The sequence below is a fragment of the Carica papaya genome, chromosome 8 (genome assembly GCF_054855325.1).
Source record: "Carica papaya isolate Zhongbai chromosome 8, ASM5485532v1, whole genome shotgun sequence".
NCBI classification, from domain to species: domain Eukaryota; kingdom Viridiplantae; phylum Streptophyta; class Magnoliopsida; order Brassicales; family Caricaceae; genus Carica; species Carica papaya.
This window is the reverse complement of record NC_142316.1, coordinates 23,249,142-23,274,398: the sequence shown is the minus strand read 5'-3', so window position 1 is coordinate 23,274,398 and position 25,257 is coordinate 23,249,142. Positions and strand designations below refer to the sequence as shown.

At 35.5% G+C, this 25,257-nt stretch overlaps 1 protein-coding gene across 3 annotated transcripts in view; it reads left to right on the top strand.

Moving 5' to 3' along the window:
* Positions 1-24,204, top strand: part of ESP4 (HEAT repeat-containing protein) — a 53,254-nt gene extending 29,050 nt beyond the window's left edge. Inside the window, exons 7-29 of one of the 3 annotated variants that reach the window (XR_015813963.1) lie at positions 757-882; positions 961-1,521; positions 1,716-2,303; positions 3,606-3,674; positions 5,201-5,317; positions 5,397-5,642; positions 5,967-6,014; positions 6,101-6,238; positions 6,669-6,830; positions 6,920-6,982; positions 7,077-7,184; positions 7,297-7,380; positions 7,465-7,512; positions 13,138-13,212; positions 13,809-13,874; positions 14,003-14,098; positions 14,218-14,298; positions 14,389-14,460; positions 14,717-14,761; positions 14,840-14,923; positions 22,812-22,870; positions 22,989-23,092; positions 23,559-23,697. Coding sequence is in view for 2 of the 3 variants with exons in the window: in XM_088209497.1 (XP_088065623.1) it covers positions 757-882; positions 961-1,521; positions 1,716-2,303; positions 3,606-3,674; positions 5,201-5,317; positions 5,397-5,642; positions 5,967-6,014; positions 6,101-6,238; positions 6,669-6,830; positions 6,920-6,982; positions 7,077-7,184; positions 7,297-7,380; positions 7,465-7,512; positions 13,138-13,212; positions 13,809-13,874; positions 14,003-14,098; positions 14,218-14,298; positions 14,389-14,460; positions 14,717-14,761; positions 14,840-14,923; positions 22,989-23,092; positions 23,559-23,703 (3,126 nt within the window). In the remaining variant the exon portion in view is untranslated. Of the gene's footprint in view, positions 1-756; positions 883-960; positions 1,522-1,715; positions 2,304-3,605; positions 3,675-5,200; positions 5,318-5,396; positions 5,643-5,966; positions 6,015-6,100; positions 6,239-6,668; positions 6,831-6,919; positions 6,983-7,076; positions 7,185-7,296; positions 7,381-7,464; positions 7,513-13,137; positions 13,213-13,808; positions 13,875-14,002; positions 14,099-14,217; positions 14,299-14,388; positions 14,461-14,716; positions 14,762-14,839; positions 14,924-22,811; positions 22,871-22,988; positions 23,093-23,558 lie in introns of all 3 variants that reach the window. The other 2 variants (XM_088209497.1, XM_088209498.1) reach the window with 2 other exon arrangements.
* The last annotated feature ends 1,053 nt before the right edge of the window (positions 24,205-25,257 follow it).

Sequence of the window (25,257 nt, the reverse complement as noted above, 5' to 3'; positions counted from 1 at the left end):
AGGAAAGCTGCTGTCGTCTACTGTTACATATCTGTGTTGTCTACAAATTATGGTGTACGGTCTATTCTCGTTTGGGTATCAATTGGGTTGGCTTGGGTTCTGTCAAAGATGAGATTTGGGCTTGAAAGTACCTCAATGGACACTGCATTCTTGCTGATTTAATCCCTAATTACACTTATGTGGTCTGTGTGGAAAGTGACGAATTATAAAGCTTTCGAGGGGCTTGGTGACACTATGGGTTTTGATGTTTTGAAGATTTGAAGAATAGATGGCTTAGTACCCTTGATTTTTTGCTTACGTGTCATCCTCCTGTTTATCTTGAGTCTTTCAGGAAAATTTTTGTTATGGAGGACTAAACTGTAAGTAACTTGTACATGTTTCTTTTCTTCTGCACTCCTGGTGCTTATAGCAATACATCTTACTACTTTTCATTAAAAAAAAATATTAACAAGTCTTTGAGTGATTAACTTGTTATTCTTGTTAGTTGTTTGGGATTATGGCACCGTCTACATGATGTCACTAATTTGGCTGATCTTATTGATGCGTTTTTGTTGAGGAATTTATAAGTTCCTATATTTTTTAATTACTGGGTACCTTTCTAGGAGAGTCTCCTTTGTCTGATACTGTTCACGACTTTTCTGCTTGCTTCTCGGAATTGTCTTTGTCTCATGATTTCTCAGGTGTAATCTATTTGATTGCCTTATTAATAAGCATTGTTGTGTGTTTGACTTTCTGTTTCCAACTTGGTATACTCAGTGGCGGGATCGATTAGCTACTGCCCTGCATAAACTGAAGGTTGGAAGGTCGGCAGAGCAAGTCCTACACCCAGTTTCCAAGACTAATGGAAGTGTAGATGATAAAGATGAGCTTCCAGTTATTAAGGTACTTGTTTATTCCTGTGTATTTTGATTTCTGGGAACATTAATTGGAGCTTTTGGTAATGGCTTTAACAACTTACAGGACAAGGAACCTGCAGTTAAAGAGTCTGATGCTGAGCACCGGAATGTAGGAAGGAAAAGATCTGGGGTTGAGGAAAGTAGTGATCTGCCTGGAGGTGATGATGTGTGTGGGAAGCGTTCCAGATCAATGCCTAGTGTTTCTGAGGAATCAACGAAAGAGTCAAATAGGAATGTCATTGTGTCTCAAGATGGTAGTCGTTCAACTGGATCTCCTAATAATAAAGCAGATAGTGATACAGGACCTGTACAGCAACTCGTTGCCATGTTTGGTGCCTTGGTTGCTCAGGGTGAAAGGGCTATTGGATCTTTGGAGATTCTTATTTCTAGCATCTCTGCTGACTTGCTGGCTGAGGTTGTCATGGCTAATATGCATTACCTTTCTCCTAACCGCCCTCTAGCTGAAGGAGATGAAGAATTGGTGTTGGACATGAGTATAGTTGGCAGCGAATCGCAAGTCAAGTATCCACCATCCTTTTTAGCTGGTGTGCTCTCACTTTCTACTACTTTTCCCCCGATAGCTTCGTTAATAGATTCTCATCAGTCGGTTTCGGATGATTCAGTGGTAATGACTTTCCCTTCATTTTCTTCTTCCTTTTTAAGATCTTTTCCTGTTCCTGGTCAATAGTTGTAATGTCACATGGTAGAATTTCAAGGCTCCTTTCGAACTTTCTCTCTATATAGAGAAAAAATATTTTTAAATTGGAATTGTTTTCTTTGAAATTTTCTATATCACTGTCATGTTTGCTGAAATGGTAGAAATCACGGGCCGAGGAGGAATTGCATACTAGTAATGCTGATGACACAACTTTTGGGGCTGAAGATACAATATTGCCGCCTGATTTACTCACATCTTTTAATGTTGTTTCCTCTGGGATGGAGCTGGGTGATTTGGCAATTCCATCTGATATCCATGAGGATCTGGGGAATGAGATACCTGGCTTGGATTCCTCTGCTCAGCAGGATGGGCTCTCAGAAACCCTGGTTACTACTTCATCAGCCTTCACTGACACGGAGGATGGTGGTCAAGAGCAGGCTATGGTTTTGGGAGGAAAATCAGCCGTAGATGTGATTGTTTCAGTATCAACTGATAGATCTGAGGAATTAAGTCCAAAAGGGGCTGCAGTGGATTCCAACAGCCTGGTCTCATCAACAGCAACTTCAGCAAGTTTGCCTTCTCCACTTGTCCTGCCCAAGATATTGGCACCTGTCATTGAGCTTCCTGAGCAGCAGAAAGATAATTTGCAAAAATTGACTTTCATACACATTATAGAGGCACAGAAGCAAATTACAGTATCTGGAGCTTCACAAGTCCGGTTCTCTCTACTTGCTCACTTAGGAGTGGAGGTAGTAATTCTGATTAGTTGCATTTATATCATATTTTTCTAGGCGGCATGACGTGTTGCTACATCTTGGTTTGTTGTATGAAAGTTCATTGCTTAATGTTTATTTTGTTAGGAGTTTACTTGCCAACATTCTTCATCACGTGGAACAATGATAATATCTGTCAATTGTTTCTTTAGTTTTTGTGGAATCTGTAGTTACTATTTTATTTTGTCTGGAACAAATGAATTCTACAAAAATTTCGGAATTTATTTCTAAATATTAGTTATTTTTTAAGTTGTTTCAAGAATAAAAATGTAATGCCAAATAAATTCTAAATGGAATTGAAAAAGTCAATTCATAATTTTATTAAAATTATGAAGTTTAAAAATGACACATGCTGATTTGAAAGAGAAGTAAGAACTATTATCTCAAAAAAAAAAAGAGAAGTATGAACTATAAAAATATATTTTGAAATACAAAGAGAACTTCCAAAACACTGTTTTTGGGCTAAGAATGCACATTAAAAAATATGTTGAGTTTTATAAATTCTTTTATGAGTTTATGATTTATTTCAAGCATAAAAGTTCATGTACTAATAAATTTCTTGTAGAATTCATTTGACAATGAAATAAATGTCATTGTTCATTTGTTCCAAATTGAGCCTTCATAACACAACATAGCCTTTTCTGCACTTGCTTACAATATATTGTCAGAATCTCTGTCATGTCTTACAAGGATTTGTCTACTGGACACTGTATACTGCAACATTCTGATCAGTGGGCCTGTACTTGTGGAAGAAAGCTTCATGTTAATGGATGGAAATCTTATTCTTTCTCTTTTTACTTCCTTGTTTACCTCTATTAATCACTTGGACTCGTCAGCTATTCATCTTGGAGTGCTTCAAAAGCTTAGGTTTAATTCAGTAAGCATTCATTTTGGAATGTCTAATGGCTTACTATAAGTAATATTTTCTCATTGTTCCATTAGAAACTGAGTTTGTTCTCTTCGTTCTTCCTTTCTTGTCTTATTATTTATCTATATGAATACCCTCATGTGGCTTGGTTGCAACATGTTCTTCTTAAATGCCTTCATAATTTTTGTTTTGCCATGGAGGATGGTTTTGTTAATCTTATGCATAATATTAATTTGTCATTTTGTTTAATACACAAGTAAGAAAAAGATTGTTTAATCTTTTGTCAGATGGGGTTACCTGAAAATTATCTCATTTCAGCAAGTTGGATACCAATTGTCGGTGCGATAATTGGTAGCAATCTGTGTTGTAATATTAATCTGTAAATTCTTTTTCCCTTCTATTTTTTGCAGTTTCCTTTGGAGTTGGATCCATGGAAACCACTGCAGAAGCACATCTTGTCAGATTATGTAAATCATGAGGTGAATGAAGCACTCATATAATCTTTTCAAAAGAAGAAAAATTACTCTGTAAAAGAATTCATTTTATGAATATGGCTTTACCTGCTGGCTGGATGTTGAAATTGTAACCACGGTCATGGAGCTTAAAATCACTAGATAAAATTAATTTGCTTTGGATGCTTCTTTATTTCAATGTCATATTTGGTCTCACTAAATTTCTGGTGAATGTTGGCTTTACCAAAAAGGAATTTATTAAAATGCTATATGGGGCGGGCCCTAAAATTCTTTGTGAAAGAGCTTTCTGGTTAGCAATGTTAGATGATGTAGAAGCCTCTAATATGATGATGGCAACAGGCATTTCAAGGTCATAATTTTCCATATTATGAGGCAAGGAAATTTTCTCAGCGTGGAAAGTACAAAATTTTAAGATTTTGGATGAATTTATCTGCAATCTTGGCTGGTATAGGCTTTTGTGAATAGCAAGTTGTTTCAATTCCTGTTTGGAGAATCTCAGACTGGAAGGAACAAATAATGCCAGTCGAAGTATCGAGTCTAGGACCTTGAAAAAATTTTGACCTCTCCTAGACCTGGGCTGGAAATGGAGCCTGAAAATGCCAATAGCCCAAGCCTTCTTCTTCCATTTTTTCCAAGCCAGCCATTCTAGACCAAACCTGATTTCCCATACATACCATCCCACTTGAGCAAGCCGATTGGCTGACCACATCTATCAAATCCCTATCTCTCTCTCCTCCCTCTCTCTCTCTTGTTCTATGCTGAACTAGTCCTGATTTTGAAGACCATTGGCTAGTGAAGCCTGGTGCCACTGGTTTGGTCCTGCACTTCAGTATTACATTTTCTGAAATTCTGGTCTGGTTTGTCGTAGTTTTAGACTGATGAACATCCCAATGCGACACTCGGAGTGGGGGTCTGTTACTTTCTGTGGTGGCCAGGCAAATAGTTAGAGGGGATTTGGATCAACTTACTTAGTTGTTTAAACTCATAAGGCTCTAAGTCCTAGGGCACTTTAAGTTGGAAAAAGTGTTTGGATATACGATGATCTTTTGGTCTTTAGATTCTGATAAATTATTAAGGTTTTAGTGAAATTAGAGCTTAAAACTGAAGGTTTGGTGAAAGAATAAAAAATAATTTGTTGGTCTTCTAGTTAAAAAAGGTTTGGAATGTTAAATTTCAAGTTTAATTTGTGTATTATGGTCCATGAAGTTGGTCGAACAAGCTTTTAATTTTTCACTTACATCCTTGAGAAAAAGGCTGTTCTTATATTGTTTTACTAAAAGTCACGTCCCTTTTTGTCAATTTAGGGTGCATTTGAACACTAATGAACTTTTTTTCTTTTCATCAAAATCAGCTTTAAATTCACCAGCAAAAGATGCCAATCAACAGCCCTCTATCTTCAAATTTCATGTTGTTTGCATATACTTGTGCTAATTATTGTTATTTAATTTCTAAAGAGAGGATTTCCATTTCTTACTACATATTAGATTGATCTAAATGCTCTGGTAGCTGATGGTAACCATTTATGTCTCCAGGGACATGAGTTGACATTGCGTGTCCTCTACAGGTTATATGGGGAGGCAGAGGAGGAAAATGATTTCTTTTCTTCAACGACTGCTACTTCTGCCTATGAGACTTTCCTCCTGAATGTGGTTTGTATCCATCCTTCTGCAACTTAGTCATGTCTTATTTCATAATGCAACCTTTGAAGGAACTTTTGTGCTCATTCAGGTTGAAGCACTCAGAGATTCTTTCCCACCATCTGACAAATCTTTGAGTAGATTGCTTGGTGACGCTCCTTATCTCCCAAAGTCTGTATTGAAATTGTTGGAGTGCTTGTGTTGCCCTGGACCCTGTGAGAAATCTGAAAAGGAGGTGCAAAGTGGAGATCGAGTGACTCAAGGCCTCAGTGCTGTGTGGAGCCTGATTTTGCTGCGGCCCAATATTCGAGATGTCTGCTTGAAAATTGCTTTGCAGGTTTCTTCCATTTATAATTGCACTTACTGTCACCATGTTGGTGTTTTCTTGCAGATTGCAGTCATTTTTCTCTAATTGTTTTCATCTTGTAATTAAAGATATATATTATTGTAATTAAAGATATGTATTCTTCTGAAATCTGAAATTGGTGAATATCTTACTGCTAATGTTATGTTCATGCACCTGTAAGACTCGAATATTTCCTTCTGTTTCATTTTGTGCGTCGTATATTGCTTCCTCATTTATCTTTGAGTATCAGCACATGTTTATTGTGTTATATCTTTTGTTGCGTTTGTTTGACTTTGTTTTTTTCACCTTGGAAAGAGTGCAGTTAACTGCCTGGAGGAAGTTCGCATGAAAGCAATTCGATTGGTATGCTGCAGGAGTTTGTTATATAAACATGATTCAATTCCTTGGTATAATTATTCTTACGGCTGTGGATGTCTTACATTTTACAGGTTGCAAATAAGCTTTATCCTTTACCAGCTATTGCACAACAAATAGAAGATTTTGCAAAGGACATGTTATTTTCTACCGTAAAGGGTGGTATTACAGAAAGAACAGATGCTGTGGCATTAGTAACTCGATCACAAATGGTATTGGATTTATGTGTCAATTATCACAAGTTTCTGGGTGAATTAAAATTTGATTGAGGTGCACCAGATTATGTACTATCGGGTATTAATTTTATTTATAAAAGCTGTTTAAGTCATCTATGAAGGAACAATCTAGGTTGCATATTTGTTCTCCCCTGTTTGGAAGGATATAGAAATGCACATTTAAAAGTATTGGGACAGTGATGTGGTAGGGTGGCTAACGAAGATTTCCTTTTTTATGAACAAAGTTATGTATGCATAGAGTGCATACTGCATGCTATGTTATGTTGGATTTTCTGTTCTCTTTATGTTTTTCTTGTTTGAGTCGAAGCTGCAAGCAGGTGTTGGTGTTTTTGGAAAATGATGGAAAGTATTGGGCCTTGACTTCTGGTAAATGGCTTAGTTATGCCCAGATATTTTATTTTAACAGGATATTGACTCAGAAAAACCAACAAACGAACATCAGGCAGGGGGAATGGTTGGTAAAGACAGCTCCTCAGACACAGATCAATCGTGCATGTCTGAAAGTGCGTCGTCCTCAATTTCTGAGGCCCAACGGTGCATGTCATTATATTTTGCACTTTGTACAAAGGTGTTGCTTGATTTGATTAAAGTCCTTTTCTTCTTTTTTACTGGTTGAGGTTCTTATCATCAACTTATTTGTCAAAAACTGGTTGACAGAAGCATTATCTTTTCCGCGAAGTATTTATTATATATAAAAGTGCATCAAAGTCAGTTAAGCAGGTTAGCATAATTAAATCAGGATTTGAAGATACAATTTTCTTGATTCTTCCAACTCTATCTGTGACCTTTTCTTTTTAATGGCTGTTTTGTGCAGGCAATCCATCGTCACATTCCAATACTGGTTCGTACTATGGGATCATCATCCGAGCTTCTTGAAATTATTTCAGACCCACCAAGTGGAAGTGAGAACCTTCTGATGCAGGTCTCAGTGACCAATCATCTACCTAATTCTTAGTTCACATAAAAGTTAAAAGATCAGAGCAACTGGGGCTGATTTAATAGTTCTTTTTCTTATTTCTTCTCTACTACTTCAGGTTCTTCATACACTGACTGATGGGACTGTTCCTTCTCCTGAGTTAGTATCTAACGTTAGGAGGCTATTTGATGCAAAATTTAAGGTAAGAGGTGACCAAATGTTCTCTTGGGAGTTAAAAAAGGTGAGTATATACTAATATTTTTTTAATGTTTTTGATTGATCACAGGATGTAGAAATTCTGTTTCCAATATTACCGTTCCTACCCAGAGATGAGGTTTTTCCTATTGATTTTTGTTTTTAGTTGCATATTCTCAGGGCTTGGCTATTTAACAGTATTTTTGAATCGGTTGATTGATCCATAATTAGATTTCTCACTTTTTATTTTTGATTTGGGAACTAGTTTAGACAATTACTGAAATGCACACTTTGGGACCTCTGCCTCTGGTGATCATTTTTTTTCTTCGCGAAGAATGTGTGGTTGTCCATCTGCAAGAACCTATCAATTGGATTCTCACAAAAAAAAAAAAAAAAAAAAAAAGCTTATTGAAGCCTGAAGAGTTTTGTGAATGGAGATTATTGTGAAGGAATTCTCCCTTCTTTTTCTCTTATCAATTTTAGGCACCAAAGGGTACTAGAAGAAAAACAGGCATCTTTTCAGGAACATGAGGAAGGGGTGATAACAGATTTCTGTTGTTACCATGTCACCTCACCTTCTAGAAGAATGACTCCTCACCTAGTAGGAATATTCCACTCTGTGTAACATAATGGAGAATAAGAAGTACCTAATTTATTACAACATTTTCTACACTTCCCCTCAATCTAGTTTACATATATATATTGAGTAAATTTAGATTGGATACAATATTATCAAATATCTGTTTTGGTAGTGCCTTTGTTAGGATGTCAACAATTTGTTGATTTGAAGGGATGTGCATAAGATCTATGGTTCCATCTTCAATATTTTCTTTGATGAAATATTGATCTATCTCTACATGCTTCGTCCTATCATGATGTACTAGATTTTTTGTCATGTTGATCGTTGATTGATTGTCACACCACACTTTCATAGAAGTATCAATAGATTCCTTTAATTCTAGTAGTATTCTTCTCAACTATATCCCTCCACAAATTCCATGTGTAAGTGCTCGAAATCCATATTTTGCATTGCTACAGGATACTACAAACTGCTTCTTGTTGCGCTGTGTGACCAGATTTTCCCACACATGTGCAGTAGCCAGAAGTGGATCTCCTGTCGGTTATTGATCCTTCCCAATCAGCATCAGTAAAGACTTCAATATCCATGTTTATTTTCTTGACCCGGTGTCTATTTTAGGTACCTAAAAATTCTGTACACGACCTTCATATGTATTTCTGACGGTTGATTCATGAATTGACTTATTGTACTGACTGCAAAGCTGATGTCTGGTTTGTGTGTGCCAGATATATTAGTTTCTCGACCAGTTTCTGATACCTCTCTTTATCAACAGTGTTCTCACATTTTGTAGATTCCAGTTTCATTGTTGGATCCATAGGCATATCTGCAGGTTTACAACCAAACATACCTGTTTCCTTCAGGAGATCCAGGACATATTTCCGTTGTGATATAAAAATTCCTTTCTTTGACCGGGCAATTTTCATACCTAGGAAGTACTTGAACATTCCAAGATTTTTAATTTTGAATTCTTTGGCTAGAAACTCTTTGAGTATTTGAATTTTCTCAATATGATCTCCTGTGAGGATAACATCTACATGCACAATCAGAATTGATCTTTTACCTGAGATACAGTGTTTGACAAATAAAGTGTGACATTGCTCATACCCAATATGTTTTACAGCTCTTGTGAATCCGTCAAATCAAGCTCTTGGGGATTGCTTGAGTCTATACAACGATTTCTTGAGTCTGCAAACCTTGTGAGACTGATCTTCCACTTCCAAACCTGGTGGGATATCTATGTACACTTCTTGTAGATCATCATTTAGAAATGCATTTTTTACATCTAGTTGACAACTGAGCCAATCAAAATTTGATGCAAGAGAGAGTAGTACCCGTATCGTGTTGTGCTTGGTGATTGAAGCAAAGGTCTCCTGATAGTCTATACCATAGGATTGAGTAAAACCTTTGGCTACAAAGCGTACTTTGAGTCGATTTACACTCCCATCTGGGTTGTACTTGTCGTGAATATCCGTTTACATCCAACTGGTCGTTTCTCTGGAGGTAGCTCAGACAATTTACATGTCCCATTTTTTTTAAGAGCACTAATCTCTTCTTGAATAGTTGTACTCCACTCTGGTATTTGAAGAGCTTGATGGACTGTCTTCGGTTCTGGAGAACTGCTATCTAATTTGCTCACAAATACACGATGTTTGAGAGATAGATTGCCGAATGATACATAATCTTGTATGAGATATTTTGTGCATAATCTGATACATAGCAGAGTTAGTAACAAGTACCTCATTACCTGTTGATTCCTTAACCATTGGAGTGGGTACGGATTCATGGCAAGTCCTAGTTGATTTCAGTACTTGTTCCCCACGAACTTTGTTCCTTCTAGTATAGACACATAGTTTATTTACTGCAGGTAGTGTACACTTAGTTTCTGCTACTGGTTCTAGTTCAGGATCAAACTTTAGAGGAGGTGAATTTTGTGGTTAGATGGAAGGGATGTTGACATCCCAAACTTGATATTCCTGAGTAGAATGCTCCCTCTGAATAGTGGGATAAAAAAACTAGTTCTCAAAGAAAGTGACATTTATTGTATTATAGAATCGTCGTGTATCCGAAAAAAAAAACATTTGTATCCTTTTTTATTCGACGAGTATCCAACAAAAATACACTTAAGAGCTCTTGGGTTAAGTTTCCCCCAAAGATGTGAGTGGATATGAACGAGGGCAGAACACCCGAAAACTTCAAGTGGCAATGAGTATAAGATATGTGAATCAGGAAAATTCTAAGAGAGAAGATCATAGGGCGTTTGAAAATACAAAATACGGGAAGACATTCGGTTTATCAGATAAGTCGCAGTGAGTATTCATCTCTCCAAAGAAACATAGGAATATGGGTAGTGAACATAATGGATCTGGCGGCTTTAAGAACATGTTTGTTTTTTCGTTCGACTATGCCATTTTGCTGAGGGGTGTATAGACAAGAACTTTGGTGAATAATGTCATTTTTCTCAAAGTATTTCCCAAGAATGGTTTCAAAATATTCACAGGCATCATCAGTTTTAAATACCTGTATAGTGGTATAAAATTAGGTTTGAATCATAGTATTGAATCTTTTGAAAATGACTCCTACTTCGGATTTTTCTTTCATCAGGAAGACCCAAGTGATTTTAGTGTGATCATCAAAAAAGGATACAAACTTCTTATTTTCGGATATGTTGGTAATCCTGAAAGGTCCCCAAACATCACTGCAATTAATGCAAACGGTTTGGAAGACTTATATGACAAACTTGCAAAAGAGTTTCGATTATGTTTAGAGATTTGACGTACTTTACATTGAAACAAAAGTGGATTTTTATTTTTGAACAATAAGGGAAACATTTTTTGTAAATACAAAAAGTTTAGATGACCTACGTGATAATGCTATAATATGATATTATGATCATTATTTGATTGGCTCTCAAGAACAAAGTTTATACATACTGGTGTTTGAGTTTGTCTTCCAGAAGGGTCTGTTTGAAGGAGATAAAGTCTGAGTGCATCCTAGCATTGCCAATCATCCTCTCCGATTTCAAGTCCTGAAATTCACACATTTTTGAACTAAATTTAGCAACACAGTTTAGATCACCAGAAAGTTTGCTAACTGATAGTAAATTCCAGTCCAATTTTGGTACATAAAGTATTGAATGAATGGTGAACTGTAGTGTTAAACAATGGAACCAATTCCAGCCACTCTAGAGATTGACCCGTCTGCAATTTTAATTGTGAAATTCGTATATGATGTTTTGTAATTCTGAAATAGGGATACATTACCTGTCATATGGCCTGATGCTCTAGAAGCAACTACCTATGTGTCTTGTTTTGAAGAACATGCTGTCAAACCAATTGTTGTTTTGCCTTTTTGTGCCACCAAAGCATGCACGGGCTGAGTAGGTAAACAATTCTATTTGAATAATTATTGAAGGACCTCCATTTGTGCAGCATTGAACGGATTGCTTTCTGCAACATTTTCTTCAACAGTGGAAGCAACAATATTTCCTTGACGGTTTCCATTGCTCTCTGTTCTTTCGGCCTTATTCTCGCTGGGTTTCCCATGCAACTTCCAGCATTTCTCGCGGACATGACCGAGTCTCCTGCAGTGATCACAGTACGGCCTTCCCTTCTTTCCACGAGAATTAGGCCGCGTGGTGAGTGCAGAGGCACTTTCGACAGAGTAGATAGGCTGAGCTTTTCCCATCATCACCTGCCTTCTGCTCTCTTCTCTTCGGCTTTCCGCGAACACTTCTCGGATGTTGGGTAGTGATTTCATTCCCTGCACCTGTCCACGAACCTCATCCAAACTTTTTTTGAGCCCCATCAAGAATTTGAAGATTTTTTTTTTGCTCAACAAAGAGTCTGAATGTCCGAGCATCATTTGGACAACTCCATTGATGCTCCTCGAAGGTATCCAGTTGCTACCAGCTTCGGGTTAATAAATTAAAGTATTGGGTAACAGAAAGCTCACTCTGACGCAGTTCATGGAGAGTCAACTCCACCTCGAAGATGGCGGAGACTTTATCTTTGCTGGAGTACGATTTGCGAGCTGCTTCCCAGATTTCCTTCACTGTTTCATATAGCATGAAGTTCTCACCAATGTCGGACACCATTGAGTTAATAAGCCACGACATTACTATGCTATTCTCTATTTTCCAGATGCGGAAACTTGGGTTGCTGGTTGCGGGAGGGATAGTTTCACCTGTGAGGTAATTGTCATGGCCCTTGCTGCGAATAAACAGTAAGACAGAGGTTGACCATTGAAGGTAGTTTTGTCCGTTTAGTTTGTGCCCTGTAATGCACAATGATGCCTGCTCAACTAGGCCGTGGTTCAGAGTCGCGGGGAGGTAGGAATCCGAAGAGACTTTGGGAGGAGAGGAATTGAGCTCGTTTGTGGCCATTTGAATTCTGGCTCAGTCGAAGGAAGCTCTCAAATCAGAACGCTGATATCATGAAGAATTTTGTGAATGGAGATTTTTGTGAAGGAATTCTCCCCTCTTTTTCTCTTATCAATTTTAGGCACCAACGGGTGACATTTATAGAAGAAAAACATATATCTTTTCAGGAATGTGAGGAAAGGGTGATAATAGATTTCTGTTGCTACTGTGCCGCCTCACCTTCTAGAAGAATGACACATCACCTACTAAAAATATTCCACTCTATATAACAGAATGGAGAATAAGAAGTACCTAATTTATTACAATATTTTCTACAAAGTCTTTTATAATGTTGAGATATTTGAATCATATTCTAGTGCGACAAGATTATATTATTTATAATAAAGAATGGCTGCTTGAGTGTCTAGGTTTCAATCTCCATGAGTTTAGAGGGGATAACATACTTGCTATGCAAGTCAATCATCCTCTCATATGGCTCAGCTGGGATGATTGAGTGAAATGACAAAGCAACAGCAATATCCTACAATTGTACTACTAGATAGCAGGTCCTTGGTGGTTGTTAAGAGCTATGATGATTAGTAAAATCAAGAATCAACCTTATTGACCATGTTAACTTTTTCTGTGAAAACTTCTTATGACTGGAGTTTCCCATTTAGGAACAGCTGATGGCTCTCAACTTTCTTTCTGCTTACATTTTTTGTCTTTTTTCTTTTTGGTTGGATCTGTTTTTGGTAGTTGTTTTGGTATGAGATGTTACTTGTATTGATTATCTGCATGTCTGTGATACTGATAACGTCTTCTGTTAGGTTTTACTAATTTTCCCCCAGCTTGTGAATCTTCCCCTTGATAAGTTTCAATTGGCACTTCCTCGATTATTGCAGGTACATTTTTCTTTCCTTATTCTCTTTATGTTGCGTTTGGTTCGATTTCCAGAAAATTGTTAGTCAATTTTTAATTTTGATATTATTGATTTATATTTACTAATTAAAACATAATTATTCTGTTTAAGTTACCACTACTACTCTCTTGAATTCTTTGATGGTGGGAATTCAACGCCTAAGTCCTATCTTGAAAGGTGAAAACTGAATTCCAATTATCAAGGAATTCAAGCTGTGGTTATTCCAACTCAAAAATAATAAGTTATGTCTTAATTATGCATGTTAAGACTGATTCATAAAATTCGGAAATTTATAAATAATTGAATCAAATATAATCTTAGTCAACTGGTGTTAGTGTGAATAAAAGTGAAAAGTGACAATAATTGAATATTGATCCCTGAATTTATATCAGTTGGAGCCACTTCTATCTTTTTGACATTTTCTTTGCTATTTATGATTTCCTCTTGTACATATTTCATCTAGCCATATCTCTTTCCTCTTGAATATTGATCCCTAAATTTATATCAGTTGGAGCCACTTCTATCTTTTTGACATTTTCTTTGCTATTTATGATTTCCTCTTGTACATATTTCATCTAGCCATATCTCTTTAGAGGAAAATATTCAAATTCTCCCCAGTTCCAAGTTTTGGGCCAGTGTTTTCTGGTAAATTTAATTTAAATGAAGACAAATGTTTACTTCTGATAAAATGCATAATGTGCTATTTCTGCATTTGAATTTTCCTTTTAAGTGTTAATTGAGCTGTCTATATGCTGTCAATCATCTTTATTCAGGCATCATCTCATTCTGGTCAAGGGCTCTCGCCAGCTGAAGTGTTAATAGCCATCCATGCAATTGATCCTGATAGAGATGCAATTCCCCTCAAGAAGGTAGGTCTCTCCTGTGTATGCCTATCTAGCTTCAGTCCTCGTTTACAAAGGAATGCTTTTTCTCCTTTCTAAACTTTTCTTGCATGAGTGCTCAAATTGGCATTTTATTCTCTGACCAGGTCACAGATGCATGCAATGCATGTTTTGAACAGAGGCAGATATTTACCCAACAAGTTCTTGCTAAGGTCTTGAACCAATTGGTCTGTTCCATTCCCTACCTTCCTCTTCATCTTCTTCCCTTATATTATCAAGCTATCAAGCTTTTCAATTTTCTGGTTTCTTCCCTGTAGGTTGAGCAGATTCCTCTTCCTTTGTTGTTCATGCGAACTGTATTACAAGCTATCGGTGCCTTTCCATCATTGGTAAGTAATTAAATGCATGCTTTTCTTTCTAGAGGTATCATTAATCAATAATTATGCCTATTATCACGTTTATGTTTCTTTTCTTTGGTACAAATTACTGTTTTAAACATTGATTGATTGTTCAGAGAAAAGTCATTCGCCAGTTGAGAAAATCGATGTTGCTTACTGAAGTGCTTTTGTTAGTTTTTAGAAGCTATCTTAAGTTGGGTGCTTCACCATGACTACTAGTTGAGGGAAATCACTTGACCTATTGCAGGTAGAATTTATCATGGAGATCTTGTCTCGTCTTGTTAGCAAGCAGGTGAGGGTCTTCTCGCAGTTAGCCTACTGTAGGTCTTTGGTGGTTCATGCTTCTGATTGATTTAATAAGTTGTTGCAGATATGGAAATACCCAAAGTTGTGGGTTGGGTTTTTGAAATGTGCACAGTTGACAAAGCCTCAGTCATTTGGTGTGTTGCTTCAGGTGCGTAGTGCTTAGTTGCTGCTTCTGGTGTTATTTAATATTTATGTTCACAAGACCTGCTAATGTTATGGTACTTGCTGCTTCTCTATTTGTTTCTAAGATGGTTAAGATCTGGCTTTGAGATAATTGGACTTTTCCAGTCTGTTCAAAGAGCTTTTTTATTATTAGGGTTCTTAGTCGATAGAAAATTAGATGTTGCCATCAATTCTTTAAGTGCAAAGTTTATTTCTCAAGATAATAGGGATTTTCTTCTATTAATGTTTATGAACTGATTAAAGTGTTTTGTAAATGATTTTCAGTTAAAAACAGTTTTAAGGTGAAAAACATCATAATGTTTGGTAAAACATGTTACAAAAAATGCTTTGAATATACAATGTGATATTATCTTTAATTATGTTTTAAAATTAATAATAAATGCTGAAATTATAAAAATTACATAACAATAAAAATTAATTATTATAATTATTTAAATAACATTTTTTTTGAAATTTATTCTAATAACTTAAATTATTCAAAATATTTATTTTGATTTAATCATTTTATTTATTTGATTTAATATGGATATTAATTTTAAACTATTATTATTTAATTTTAGAATAAATATTATTTATCATTGATGATGAATTAATATATATTTTATTTTAAAAGTACTAAATTTATCAATTAATAAAATATAAAATTTATATATATACTCATTAAAAATATTATTCAGTCCTTACAAATATAAGTCATTTATCAAAACTATCTATTTTCAGCCTTTTGTTTTATTTTTATCAAAACCAAGAACAAGTATTTTTTTGTTTTTTTTACTTAAAAAAACTTATGTTTTTGTATTGTTTTTGTTAAGAATGGTTAAAAGTGTATTTTATTTAATATCATAGTTCTATATATACAGGTTTTCTAATATAGAAAAGGAAGTGGATGATTAATTTCATAGAGGCGTAATTTACCCTAAAGCCCTATAACCCAACTACATATAGTACACTCTCTTTAACACTCTATTCTTGTTTTGTCAATGATAGTTTGGAATCATGGATTAATCAGACTTTTGGTCAATACATTTGCAAGCTGTGAGCTGGTTGACATATATGTATTAAACTATTGTCTAGCTTCTTGTTGAGGAAGTGCTTGTCAACCTCAATATTTTTGGTCCTATCATGTTGTATCAGGTTATGAGCAATATTTATAATCGATTTATTGTTACAGTATAAGTATATAGGACTACGCACTTGATTTTTAGATTTAGTAGAATTTTATTTAGCATTAGTAGCTCACATACCCCTTGAGTCATTGTTCGAAACTTTGATTTGCACTACCTTACAACTATATTTTGCTTCTTATTTCTTCAAGTGAGTAAGTTAACCCTAAGGAAGGTACAACAATATGTGGTAGATTTTCTGTCCACCACTGATTCTACATAGTCTGTATTGTATAGGCTTATAGGAGCAACCTGTCATTCTTTTTGAATATGTTCCCCTTTTTCAGGTGTCCTTTTTAGTAATATAACACTCTATAACTTGCCTGTAAGTGCACTTCGTTAGAGTTATACATGAACTAACTTATAATACTTACTGCATAAGGAGTATCCGGCCTTGTGTTAATAGGTATGTTGTCTTCCAACTAACCTATGACACGTCTTCTTATCTACCAGCTTATCTTCTCCTACCAGTCCTAGTTTACGATTGGGATCAAAAGAAGTACTAGCTTATTTATATACTAGCTTGCCGATATCTCTTAAGAGATCATGAATATATTTTAATAGGGAGATGAAGATCCTGAACTTTGAGTGGTAACTTCAATTTCAGCGATGTACTTTAATTTTCCTAATGGCTTAATTTCAAATTCATTTGCTTTCAGGTATCAGTTTTTTTTTTCATCATTTTCTGTTACAATAATATCATCAACATATATTAGGAGAACTGTAACTTCTCCTGACTTTGAGTGCTTGATAAATTGGTCGTGGTTTCTCTTAGCCTGTTTATACCAAAGCCTATTATCACCTCTACACTAAAATCATGCTCTAAGCAATTGTTTGAGTCCGTAGAATGCCTTCTTCAGCTTATCTTCTCCTACCAGTGTAGGTTTTCTCTAGTGCCTATGTTATTTCAACATTCATGACATTTTTCCAATTCTCAGAGGATAATATCTCAGATGCATTGTTAAGAAAAAACCCGATATTCAAATTTGTAAAAAAAGTTTTATAAGACTCGGACATTTATCAAATAACAAAAATTGTGAGATAGGATAAAGAGGAATTTAGTGTATTCCTTGGTTTCTTTATAAATTAAAATGGGTATATTAGTATTAAATTGTGTGAGGATCTTCAAGACTTTGGTTCCAGAACTTGTGTTTGATGCTTCAACTTGCTTTGATCAAGGTCAGATTTTTCTTCCTTGTATACACCTTAGTGAATCTAAGATTAGGTATAGTTTCTTGATTGGGTGGGTTCTCTGGTGGTCTCTGAGGGTTTTCTTGTAGTGGTACCAATGCTTTTGAGTATGTGGTAAGGATGGTGAGGGTGGGAAGTTAGGGTCAATCAAGAAAGTTATGGTGCTTCATGGAAGTGAGAGACTAGAGGATCATTTCTCTTGTAGTTGTGTTGATGAATTCAAAGATACGATTGATCGGCTTGAGTTGATGAATTTACCATTAATCGGTGGTAAATGGACTTGGTTCAAATAGAGGATCACTTCGGCGTGTTCCATAATTGATAGATTCTTGGTTTTATTATTTTGTCATATTTAGGTGTTGAATTCTTGTAAACAATGCATGCAAAGAATCATTCTTTACCGTTTCCCCATATATTTGGTGTTAGATGGTATTAAGTAGTTGGAAAATGATGATTTACGGGACAAGGTTAAGGAGTGGTAGGTAGCCATGAACCTAGTTGGAAAGGCAAGCTTCAGAGTTGCACATTGGTTAAAAATCATAAAACTGGAGATCAAGAAATGGTACAAGGAGGAGGGGATCAGAAATGAAAGGGAGGCAAAACCATTGATGATGAGATTGAGGAGATTGACAGAAGGGAAGGGATGGGGTATCAACTTCTGAAGATATAGTTGAGGGTCTCAACTTACAATCATGTGAGTTGGGGCCTCGTGGATTACATACTCATGAGGATGGGTTTTGGGGAGAAATGTCAATGTTGGATCAAGTCGTGTATTACTATAATGTCATTCGTGGTTATTGTTAATGTAGGCCTGACGTCCTTCTTCCAAACTTCTAGTGGGTTAAAGCAAGGTGATTCTTTATCTCCTTTGCTCTTCGTTGTGGTTATGGAAGGTGTAGGGGATCATGTTGAGGGGGTTACACTTAATTTTTGCTTATGATGTTATGCTTTTTTGTGAACTGAAAAGGAGTCCTATGCTCAATCCTTTCTAAAGGCAGGAGACTCAAGCTCATTAAGAGCATGCTGGGTAGTTTACCTATTTATTGCATGTCCTTGTTAATTATCCCAGGGAGTGTGACCAAGAAGTTAGAAGTTATTCAAAGAAGGTTCTTAATGGGGTGATGCAGAGGGTAGAAGAAGATATAATTAAGTGGCATAGTACGACCTCAAAAAGCCACTATCCCTAGGTAGCTTTGGATTGCGGTTCTTGATGGAAGTGAGCGAGGCTTTGAAGGATAAGTGGTTGTGGGGGTTTTTGAAAAAAGGTGTGCTTTGGAGAAAAGTGATGGTAGCAAAATTTGGTATTGATGAGAGAGGGTGGTTCACCAGAGTGGGATTAAGACCACATGGGAAAGGTGTGTGGAGAAAGGCAGGTATAGACCGAGATGAGTTCCAGGCATTCATAAGGTAAAAGGTTGGCAAGGGAGACAAAGTCATATTATGGGAAGATCAGTAGTTGGAAGGTGACACCCTCAAAGATTAGTTTCCTCAGATTTTCGTCATTGTCCAACAAAAAGATATTAAGATCTGTAACTCTTTCGTAGAAGTGGAGGGGAGGGAAAGGAATGACATCTTTTCTTATTGAGAAATCTCAACGGCTGGGAGATTGGTGAATATGAGAAATTGTTAAGCACTCTATTCCTTATGGCTTTGGATGAGAGCAATGACAATCCTCAATGGTGTCTTACAAAGAATGAGTTTTTCATGATCAAGCCTTTCTATAAGCAGTTGTTCAAGCATGAAGATAATGGTTTTACATTCCCGTTCAAACAGAGTTAGAATGTTAGAGTTCTAACCCGTGTATCGTTTTTTGCATGGGATGCTGGCCGGGAGTGTACTTTGATAATTGACAAACTAAGGAGACAGCAAAATAATTTGGTAAATGCTTGTTATCTCTGCAAGAGAGCAGAGGAGACTTGTAACCACATGTTGTTCTAGTGTCCTGTGGTGTACAAGATTTGGATTATGATTTATGGGTTTTAGGCATCAAATGAATGATGACAAGATCGGTGAGAGACGAAATTCAGGCATGGAAGGGCATTAGAAGATAGAGGAAACCAGTGGACTTAATACTAACCATCTTTTAGGTGGTGTAGGAGAGAAACAAAATGATTTTTGATGGGGTTGACGGCGTGAAAGGTTTTAATAGCTGGTCATCCTCTTCATATTAGGTAGTGTGGAATGGTTTTGATAGACGGTTCTAAACCATTGGATTTTTGTTGCTGGGTCATGCTCTTTATACAATGAAGGATTTAGGGGATTTCGTTAATACTTTGGTAGACTTATATATTTTTTGTATATGGGTTGACACCTACTCGGTGTCAATATTAATATACATTTTAAACTTTGTATGTAAAAAAATGGTATATGTCATTAAATATAAGTAAGTACTAATGAGGTGCTAACCCGTAAATAAAAATATTTACATATAAATCAAAAAGTCAATAAGGTCTCCAAATCCTCCAAAGAAAACAAAGAATGACCCATAGCTAAAACATCAAAGGTCAATTAAGAAATTTATCTTTATCTTCTAGTATAGACTCCATTTGAAGATAAGTTTGAAAACAATTAGAGTCTTTTGCTACAAAGGTGACATCTGTAGACACATGAAATTTTTGTATAAGTGGATGATAACATTTGTACCCCTTTTGAGAAGAGGAGTATCCCACAGATACACACTTTACGGCTCTTGTATCAAGTCTTCCTCATTGATGCGAATGAACATGAATAAAGGATACACACCCGAATATTTATGGAACCAGATTGTTTGTGAAACTTAGTTTTAAGTAGAATGTGGAAAGAGCTTTTAGAAAACTTCTAAAATGTAGAAAACTTAAAGGTAAGCGATTAATAACGCATGTGGCTATAAGAATTGCTTTACCCCTATATTTTGTGGGATGTGGTTTTAGTTGCAAAAAAGGTGACTATTCTTGTACTCTACCACTTTGTTTTCTTGTGGAGTGTGGATGTATGGTGGTTCAAGAATAATTTCTTCTTAGTGGAAAAAGAATGAGAGTATGTGATTAAAAAGGTCTTTTGCATTATCAGTATGAAACTGTTTTATGTGAGTTCCAAATTGGGTTTTAATCGTATTGTAAAACTAAGATATTATATGGTTAACATGACATGAGTAAGAAAAGTCATGTAATTTTAGTGCGATCATCAATAAATAACAGAAATCATCGAGTTACAGAAATTTTGGAAATGTGGAATGGTCTCCAAATTACTATGAACTAACGAAAATAAAAAACATACTTCTTTTACTGTTAATAGAAAATATTATACGTTTATGTTTGGCAAACTCACATATATAGCAATTTATATTCATAATCACCACTTTTAAATAATAGTGGAAACATAACTTCAAAATTTAGAAGGATGATGTCCAAGTTATTTATAATGGAGCCAAAGCTTTTCGTTAGGATTGGTAGAGATAGTAAAGAGAGATCCACCAGGTGCATCCAAGCCATACAACCCATTTCTGGACTTAGTACATCCAATCATTTTCCTTGAGCTCTAGTTTTGAAAGTCGCAATGAGAAAAAAAATGTTACTTTACAGTTCAAATCTTACGATAATTTACTAATTGATACAAGGTTTGTACAGAGTTTATGAACATGTAATACATTTCACCAGAATTAGGTAGGAGTTTGATGTTGCTCTTGCCTATAATGGTGTTTAACGAACCATTTAAGATGACAATTTTCTTCCCACTAGGATATGGAATATAAGTGCCAAAGTATTTGGAAAAATTGGTCATATAATCGGCAACCTCTGAGTCTACTATCCATGAATTTTCAAATGCTCTCTATCCAGGATAATTAAACATGTAGGAAAGGAAGTATACTTGAGTGTTTTATTAAACCTATACTTGTGGGTTTCTCAGGATCTTGTAAACTGCTTTGTAGTCATTCAATCTCAGCTTTGAATTCATTAAGATCAGTGGGCTTATCTTCCTCTTTCTGGTTGGCCACATGGACCTATTTGTAAGACTTATATGGAGTGTTCTTGTATCCCACTCCTTACTTGAGGTATTGAGCTTGCCATGAAGCTTCCAACATTTGCTTATGATGTATCTGAGCTTCTTAGAAAAAGTACACTAAAGATTACCCATGTTGTCCGAACTAGGTCATGAGTTTTCAGCTTGGCTTAGTTCCTTTGCTTGTTGGTGTAGCTTGGAGTCTTTTTAGATCAATGCTGAGCTATAAGTGGAACAGGATTTGGCATGATCTTTCTATCTTCTCTTCTGCAGATATAATAGCATCTACCTCATCTAATGATGAATTCCATCTTTTCCCAATATTTCTATGCTTGAGTGAACTCTAGGTTGAGTTCTGCTAGAAACTAATAGGCATGATCTTTATCCACAAACTGCTTGAGGCAGGATGCAATCCATAGTAAGACCATAATGCTAGTCCAATTCCTGCTACCAACCTTTTAACAAATTAGAATATTCAATGATTGATACGTTTTCTTGCTTTGTCGACCATGCCTTAATGTTCAGGTCATAAATTTGGTTTGCATCTTTGACTTTAGAATGGGTTTTCCTGATTATATTCCATATTTCTTTTGCTGTAAACAGAAAAATAACCATTTTACTTATCTTTGGCGACATAGAATTCTAGAGCCAAGTTATAATCGTTGAGTCTTCCTCATTCCAAGCATCTTGGATCTCCTGGTTTTGATCCAGTGCTGGAAGGTGACTGAGTTTTCCTTTTCCTTTGAGAATGGTCCTAACTAGTTTTAACCAATTCAAATAGTCCTTCCCAGTGCAATGATAAGTAGTCTGGATTGACTGACATTTGCTGGTTTTTTCTGTACAATTTTTCATATGGGAGTTTGTACTGGTAATTTGGGATGTTACTTTCAAAATAATTTACGACTTCTTAGGACAATTAAAGCCAAATAAGAGATAATAGGAAGGAGATTACTGGCTTGAATTTCCAAGCTGTTTTGCGGCAAAAGCTGAGTGCAAGAGGCTATGCGGTCTGGTGGCTGGCTGTGCAAGGAGGCCTCGGGTGTGCAGTAGCAGTGGCAGACACAGAGACGGCCAAGGACAGAGGTGCAAGGGGGCAGCGGATGTACTATGTGGACAGAACCTAGACATGTGGCTGGAGGAATCTAGACGCGCGGCTGAGGCGCTGGAACCGGCTATTAAGGCTGGTTTTGGTGGCTGGATGTTGATCTGTGGTAGCCGACTGTTTTGGTGATAGAGGCAGGCAGCAATGAAGGTTGCCCTCCTAGGGTTTTCTTATTTCTACAATGAAAGCCAAATAGGATTTGTAAAAAAGTTTAGTTCTTTTACATAAAATTCTAATATCATATTAAAAATGGTTAAATTTGTATTTTATTGAATATTATAGTGGTATATATTATAAGTTTTCTATTATAGAAAAGGAATAAATAATTAATTACAGAAAGCGTAATTTACCTTAAAACCCTTTAACTTAATTGTATATACTACACTCTCAGACATTTTTCTGGGCTTCTGTTTTTCTAGAGGAGAAGCAGAAACCCAATTGAACAGACACTAAGAACATGTTTCTTCAGAAGACAAAAGTATCCTACTTTGCACTCAAAACTAAGTTTTTAGTTCAGTTGTTTGATCAAAATGTGAATTATGTATCTTAAATGGAAAGCATTTTAGGCTCTTTCTGACTGTTTTCTCGTGTCTCAGCTACCTCCTCCACAGCTGGAAAATGCATTGAATAGAGTAGCGTCCCTCAAGGCTCCTTTGGTTGCTCATGCTAGCCAGTCGAACATACGGTCTTCACTTCCAAGGTTTGTTGGAAAAGAAAGAAGATATAAGGAAAGCTGCAAAGACAATTATGTACTTGCGGTTGTCTTAATTAGCACTATACTTTTAGTTGATAGAATTTCATCATGCACTTTTGAGTTTGTCTCGATAAACATCTAATTTTTTAATTGAGTTTATCATGTATTTTATGCATGTTGCAAAAGTAGGACTTTCCATTAAAACTTAAGTATTAGTTTTAAGTCAGATATAGAGATTTATAAGTTTTGTAGAGAAAATTATTAGTACTAATTCAACGTGCATAAAACGTGGGGTAGAAGTGGTCTTAGTTGAAAATGCAAGACCCTATTTTAGATAGCCCAAAGGTACACGATGAAAAATGTGAAGTATAAATTTTCTTGGCCAAACATTTGCATTCTTTCACATTGGAAGATGAAACTTTGTCCAAAACTAGTTCTTCTATGTTTCCAATTATGGGATTTGGATGTGCAGGTCTGTTCTGGTAGTTCTGGGTATTGCTCCCGATTCTCAAACTTCAAATCAGGCACAGTCAAGTCAGGCACAGACAGGCGATATAGCTGACTCCAATAATGATGTGGTAACAGATAAATCTAAAGAATCATCTACTGCTAGCTGATGCCTCAACAAATCTTATGCTTTATGGAGATGTGCTGAGGCTCCTAATGCGTTGATGGCTTAGCAATCGGAATCACTGGTCTTGAGACCCAGGACATATGTGCAACATTTTTGGCCATGTAAATGTGAGGAATTACAATTTAAGGATGGCCCTATGTTGTACTGACAGATAAATCTGGATGCCATGGTGCTGGAATCTAGATCCCCGTTACAGGAGGATTCACTTACAGAATTTAAAATGTGAAATATAGGTGATTTTAATTTTTGTAAGTAAATATTGTAGTTGTAAGTTCCATGTACCAGTAGGATTCGTCTAGGATGTGCCAAGCAACTACAGGTGATGTACATTTTTTTTTTTTATAAAGTTGTATATTTCGTTTCTTGTCAGCTTCTACAACGTGGTTGGACTGTAATTGGACATTTTTCAATTTGTTTCTAAACATCAAGTTTTATATGTAATACTGTAGTTTTGGATCTGAGTGGAGATGATTTTTTGGGTAAAGCAGGTTTGATTGGCACCAGAATGATGCTCTGCATTCATTGATGTGGAGTTTCTATGTAATTTGCTCCCCTGTTTAGTTTTAATTTTGATCATCAGACATAGTCGTCATCTTGAATTTGTAAGAGGTGGGAATTCAATTTCAAGTGCCAAAGGAGTCGGGATGAGATGATAATTATTTTATTCTAGTGCAACTAATGATTATCGGACTATTGAATTCTTTTTCTTTTCAATTTCGTCATTGACTTGTAAATTTAACAATTCAAGTTTTTGATTTTTGATTTGGAATTAGCATTTACTTAATTTATCTATACAAGGGAATAGATATATTTTAATACGTTTTTGTCATTGAGAAAATAAGTTAGTAATACAGCTATTATGTACAATTAGTATATTTCAGTTAAAATATTACTAAAATTTAAAAATTCATAGTAATAAGCGAATTGGTTCAGAGATTTTTTTTAAAAAAAAATATTCATTTTCTGAAAAAATAAAAATAAAAAGGCAGATGATAACCCTGACATGGTGACAAATTGATACTGTTAGGAAGGGAAAAAAAAAAGAAAGGTAATATAGTCAGATATAATATAGCAGAGGATATAAATTTAGTGACATTCTTCCCACAAGATTTATTTGGAGAAAAATATAATATGCAACTTTAAGTTATCAAATTATAGAAATGATAAACTAGTTGGAAAAGTTTTGACACCTGAGTACTCAATTGTGTTCGAATTTATTTAGTTTTAAATTGAGATTAAATTATAAATAAAAAATTAATTTAGTAATCACACCATATTTTTTTTTTAGCTTTTCTCTCCTTATTTTAAAACTGAAACTGTATAAATATGTTTTATTAAAATTTCTTGTAAATTTAATTCAAGATGATAATTATTTTTAATGATATGACTGCCGCATGGTAATTGAAATATTCTTAATTTTATTCATTCTAACAATATAAACATTATAAAGAAATAACTGATTTGAGGGGGGAAAAAAAAAAAAGAAAAAGATGAGAAACTTAATTGCGACATTTAAACATTATGAAATAAATTAATT